General features: G+C 36.3%; 1 protein-coding gene across 1 annotated transcript in view; it reads right to left on the reverse strand.

Annotated features, from left to right (window-relative positions):
* The window catches only part of LOC117108462 (potassium channel subfamily K member 13-like), a 32,482-nt gene extending 30,361 nt beyond the window's left edge, over nt 1-2,121 (reverse strand). The window contains exon 1 of the mRNA XM_033250475.1: nt 832-2,121. Within this exon, the coding sequence (XP_033106366.1) occupies nt 832-1,174 (343 nt within the window). The 5' untranslated portion in view covers nt 1,175-2,121. The remainder of the gene's footprint in view (nt 1-831) is intronic.
* Nucleotides 2,122-6,328: the final 4,207 nt, after the last annotated feature.

The following is a 6,328-nucleotide window of genomic DNA, read 5'->3' on the forward strand; positions in this document are numbered from 1 at the left end:
TGTGTGTATGTATGTATGTAATTATGTATATTTTAATACTTTATTTGTTTACATGTGTTACTACTATATAATCCAGAACTTAAGTCCACCGATCCCATATATCCCTAATGTAAAGTTATTGTGTTGTATGGAAATGTTATTCCGAATTACAGTATTGAATGACTGAATAAATTAATTAATGAATGAATGGATGTATGAATGAATGAATGAATATCTGAATGAATGTATAAATGAAGGAAGAAAGGAATGAATTGATGGATGGATGGTTGAATGAATGAGTGAGTGAATGAATGAATGAATGAATGAATGAACGAACGAATGAATGAATGAATGAATGAATGAACGAATGAATGAATGAATAATTTGATAATTGGATAATTGAATAATTTAATACATGATTGAATGAATCAATGAATGTTTTGATGGATGGATGGATGAATGAATGGATGGATGAATAAATGAACAAATGGATGAATAAATGTAGGCCTATGATTGACGTTAGGCTTTATCAGGTAAAATAGACGAGGAAGCTTAGCGATTATTTTCACACCTGAAAGAATAAGCATGATGTAATGGTCCTGAAAGCTGTAAATAGCTTTTTCGAACATGATTACGAAAGTTAGTCGATAGTAAACTAGAAACATGTTTTTATATTGATTTATATTTTCGTAGGAATTATAAAATACAGCGAGGAGTGTTGGTCAGATAGGCGTACAGCAGGTATCGTACTGTATTCGATGAGGGGCGACTTGCGTGCTCATTGGTCTAGGTTAACATAATAATGATTAATAAAAACTACATATAATAATTAGTAATCGCATTTTGACCTACCTATAGTTGAGACTACTGTGCCGACGAAGTAAAATGCACCCGAAAAGTCCCATCGATCCCTGTGTTTAGCCGTTAAACCCTTGGTGACGGCGTATTCGTGACTTTCCAAAAGATCGTTAAAATCTTCCTGTTTAACAATGTTCGTGTCTATGTATTTCATGGTGAAGTTATTAAGAACCAACGTATATTCTTCCCTCTCTAATTTCTCCTGATCCTTCTCTAGAAAGTGAAATATTGTCGCACCCATCAACCAATAAAATAGAATAAAAAATGCAAGCAGAATAAATCGCGCGTTATCTTCTTTCATACGAATAATAGCACAACATTTATTTGTTCGCGCCATTCCTTGGCTTCACTTTTGAAACTCAGTTTCGAGCCTACTTCAGTTTTCAGAGGTCGATTATTCCTTAGTAAGCACCCATGCTTGCTACCGTACATGAAATGTAGCTCACACCGCCGCAGTACTGAAAACTCGTAAATATTGCACTTAATAATGAGAAATTATTTCCAGATAAAACTCATATATAGAAAAGGAAGATTTCTTCTTTTTCACGTTATCCATCGGGTGTGTGGCATTATAATTCTCCGGTCTTGTACACCATCGATCGAACCAAAACTCCCGGCATCTATACTGATAAAGCTCCTAGTGCCGCTTCAAAATGGCGCATTGCAATAGCCTGGCCTTATTACTACAAAACTACTGTACAGTAATTACGATTTGCTCTAGTTTTCATTGAAGTTATCTGGTACCCCATTAATTCTGTCGAAAAATCAGGGAAAATCCACCCTGTAGTCTTTTCCACGAAAGGGATGCGGGAAACTCAGGTTTCATTTAACACTATCGCGAGCTGCTTTTATTTTCTTTGTTTTGCTTGCTGAAGATTTCGGTGTAGAGAATTAACGACATCATAAGCACTGCAGCCTTCTACCCAATTGTGCGCACTCGGTCAGGTCGGGATGATAATGAGCGTATTATAATAGCATTACTATAGATGCGAGCTCTGCTCTAGCTCTCGACCATATAGCACTGATCTAAAGTTATCATCGGTACATCGTTATGACGCTACGTCACAACGTCTTAGTTAATGAATATTCATATCTAACGAAAGGAATAATAATGAGATAGCTGAGACGATCTGTAATGATTTCTCTTCTCTCTGAGTCTGTAATACACCAGCAAAAATATCAACAGGTTAGAAGAAAGTCAGGCCAAGCCGTCATCAAAGCTGTAAATACCGTGAAATTCATATTGACTAAGGCTTTACAAAGGACAGATGTATTTTATGAGAACCGAAAAGCCCAGCAGCTGCCGTTTCCCATCGCCTCATTTCGAGTCGGTCCACAGAAATTTTATCGATCGTCAATTGACATTAAATCAAAGAAAGTGAGTGGAGAAAGGGAGGAAGTCGCTAACGCAGGCATCTTCAATCAGTTCATTGCCAACAAGGAAAAAACACCGGGTCCTCAATGTAATTTGCAAGTCACGAAACATTAATGACCAAATCACGAACCTATAAATATGATAATATAATAGTACCGTACGATGTTAGGCTATATCTGTTTTATGAATAGGCATAGTTTTGTTTAAATTAAACAGCATTAAGCTTAAATAATTTCGAATATTGTATGTATTTGACATTGTCTCATTCTTTTATATTTTTAAAAGAGCTTCGAAAAATGTCACATAACGCTATCTGCCGTTATTCAACACTGCTAAAGACATATCCATTTATATTTCAACACGATTCTCCTGATCGGGTAAACTACGAAAATTCTAATTAACTTAGTAACGTAAGTATTATTGTATTAAATAATACAAATTTTCTGAAATATTCCACTGAACGATTTTGTTCATCAAAGGTAGAGGGCGCACGTTCAATATTGTTTTATGTCTAACTACAAAGTTAAGTAATAAGCCTATACAGTTATAATACATTATTTAATGAATAAACACCTATATATCAGTGGTACACGCTCATACACACAATATATGGTCAGCTGTCAATGGTTGTACACTAAGAATGAAGTGAAAATAGTTTTTTTTTTCTCTTTCGCCACCACTTTTATTCAATTCAATATAATCTTCATTAAAAAACATCAAAATTGTACAGTACAATATTTCTTTTTTTCTTTTCCTTTTTTCAAGTTTTTTTTCATAACGTGTTTGTTATATTTATACCAGATTTTATATAATTTTGATATATTTATGTATCGATATAATTTTGTAACAATAGTATTATTACTATCATTGACATGAGTTAAGATATAATATTAAACAAAGATAATCTAGCAAAACAAGTATTATAATAATGGCGATATGGTGAATGACAAGTTTTGTTAATATTTTAAACTTTTTTTCTCTTTTTCGGAGTAACAACCACCTTTATATAATATAATCTTCATAAAATCAAAGTAATACAATGTTTCGTCTTATTTCAAATACATTTTTTCATTCTTTACATTAACGTTTTTCTTTATCTCTTTAGTGGGAATTTTACCCACCTTTATTACTTTCTTTGTTACTTTTCCATGTTTAACTGTTCCCTTATCAAACAATGCGTGCGCGTCTAACAAGCCCACGCGTGTTTCCCCCACAAATGCACATGTTTATATCTAAGGTAAGGGGCAGGGATTGGCGGAAGGTATATTTAGAGTGTATCGTGTTTGATGACTGTAACAGATGATGATGTAGGTGGTGCGGTGGTAAGGCTTTTTATTTCCCTTCCAGACTAGGTCGGCGTTTTGAGTGACTGGTGACCGGTTAATGTTTGTGTCCTCTGTTCAAGGCAATTTATCTGCATCATCTTATATCCACATATGACTTTAATGTAGGTATAGTGCCTAGTGGGTTGCGTGCTACCTGGACTTAAATTGCAAGTACCTGGTTGGGTTGCGTGCTACCTGGACCGTAATGCAGGTACGTAACCTGGTAGGGTGACGTGCTACCTGGACTTAAATGCTGGTTCCTGGTTGGGGAATGTTGCGTCCACCGTGCTCAATATATCTCCAGCGATAGAAGTGGGTGTTCTTAAGCATGTTAACCAAATTGCTAAGGATAATAACGTACTGCACACTTTTACATTAGGCCAAATAAAAAAAAAATTGTGTTGGCCACGCCCGACCGACCCAAAATGTATGAAATTGAGGTTCGGAATTTTTGTGTATTTTCTTCTTTTTAGGCATAAAAATAAGGACCATCTGCCAAAAAAGCGCTGGGCAATGTTCAGAAGGCCAATGATTCTGTATAATAAACTATACTCGTTTAATGACAACTGAGAACGGAAATACGAGGTAGGCTATTACTGTCTTTGAATTTAATTACACGTACACGATTTGCAACTGAAATCAAAGAAAACATTTACGACGCAGTCATTAATGACGGCCAATCTACAAGGCGACAGTATGACGTAGAGTATCTACTGATAAACAAAGTGATTTGCAAATCATTGTACTAGTCTATTCGACAATATGGTGCATCGTACCGTAGTGGATTCTAGCATATAATTCTATCGTATAATTAATTGTCAATAATGTATTAATTTTCACTACCTGGTTGTGCAAAAAAAATTGTTGTTTATTGTATATAAAGATTTATAATTCCAAGAATAGTCGATAGCCTAATTTCAGCTTGTATACGTAACACATTCAAATTCATTGTTAGTGTACAAAACAATACAAAGAATAACAAAGGATAATAAAACATGGTACAATGGAAATTTCAGTGATAGAAAGAAATTGTGTTCACTGAACTCGAAGGAGTCAGTGACCATTAGTTCAAGGGATGTGGATTAACAAATAAATTCGTAGTACCTTTAAGGCTTTCGGTTGAGGTCCAAGACAACAGACCCCGAGAACATGGTTATGGTAGATTATATTTAGCAAGAGCGAAGAGCGACCTTAAATAGTTAATTATTTGTGACCATTGGCCCTTTCGTTACGCCAAAATCAGGCCGGAATTTAGTAAGCCAGAATTTCCGTAATCCGGACATTTCGAGCTTTGCCGCGGGCATTTCGAACTTGCAATGTCTGATTACGAAATGTTCAGTGCAGAGTTACGAAATTTCTGCCACCCGGGGTAATCACCATTTTTTCGCTTGTAATTAATTTTGGAAAAACAAAAGTCTTTGAAACTATCAGTATTATCTAACTGCGTCTTCACTTCTTGTGCCTCAGGCAATGTACTACATCACGAGGAATACTCAACTTTCTCTAAAAAGAAATAAAATTTTCTCCGAAGACTACACTCATAGGCCTACATAATCTCACCTGTGGAACAGTCTTCCCGAATATATCAAGCTATCAGCAACATTACCCATTTTCAAAAACCTCCTTAAAACGTATCTCTTCACAATATAAACTTGGTTGTATTTTCTCTTGGGGGTGGGGCGGGGGGTGGCTGTCTTGGTCACCATCCCTAAGCATTCGCCTGTGGCAGGGCAAATGTGTATCCCGTTTTCCTTTGCTCATCCGGGATTGCGCTATGGTGGTGTTGCGGACGGTGGTGACGCCTCAGAAATTCTGTATTTTCATTTTGTTGCACCTTTATTTATTTATTTAAAAAAAATATATATTTTATTTGTTATTCTTATGATGTGAAACGCATAAAAGCTTGTCTTTGCATAGGCCTATGCGCTATACACAAGTGTAACATTATTATAATATTATTATTATTATTATTATTATTATTATTATTATTATTATTATTATTATTATTATTATTATTATTATTATTATTATTCCATCTGGAAGGGCACCAGATAACTTTGAGAAAGTTGGAGGAAGATCATTCGATTTGTCCCTGGCAGCTACCGTCGAAGGTCAGCGCTATCAGAGAGGGTCAGTGTTCTCAAATACTACCAACTGATATAATCATGCTAGAATCCCACTCGCGATTATTCGCTAAAGGAACACCTGTGTAGCTCCTTGAATGGATTTACACGAACGACGAACTAAATAAGTAATTTTCCATTTTTTACACGGTTCACAACGAAGAAATCGCCATTTAAATACCAAACCTCTAACAGTAAAGTTCCAGACAGCCCCACGGCTACATCATTCAAACCAGGAAGAAGCATGAACACCACCGGCGTCAATAAAAACCCACCAGACAACCAACGTTTACCATCCAATCTGACTGTTTAGTTATGCTTCACCATCAATCCAACACAATATTCACCAGTAAGACTCAGCAGCATTTCTTCAACCAGGATCTAGGGCTGTTAGGCGCCCTACTATAGTGAGCTCAGCAGCTGCGTCACTCAAGTGCATGCACCACAAGTCTTCCTCAGGTTTCTTAATCGCATCACCCTTCGTTATGTGAAATGGACCGTTCTTCATGAAATGAACCTTTTCCGTTCCTTGGATATTGTTGCTAAGTCCCACAAAGGACAGCGTAAACGTCCGTAAACACGTGCGCTTAATTTGTGGAACAACACGAGTGTTTGTGGGGCATGCGCGTATTCCAAGACATGTTCTGCCTGACACTCCGGAAAAGTCA

Source organism: Anneissia japonica, unplaced genomic scaffold (genome assembly GCF_011630105.1).
Source record: "Anneissia japonica isolate Jap-2015-1 unplaced genomic scaffold, ASM1163010v1 scaffold3940_len624931_cov186, whole genome shotgun sequence".
In the NCBI taxonomy this organism is placed as follows: Eukaryota; Metazoa; Echinodermata; class Crinoidea; order Comatulida; family Comatulidae; genus Anneissia; species Anneissia japonica.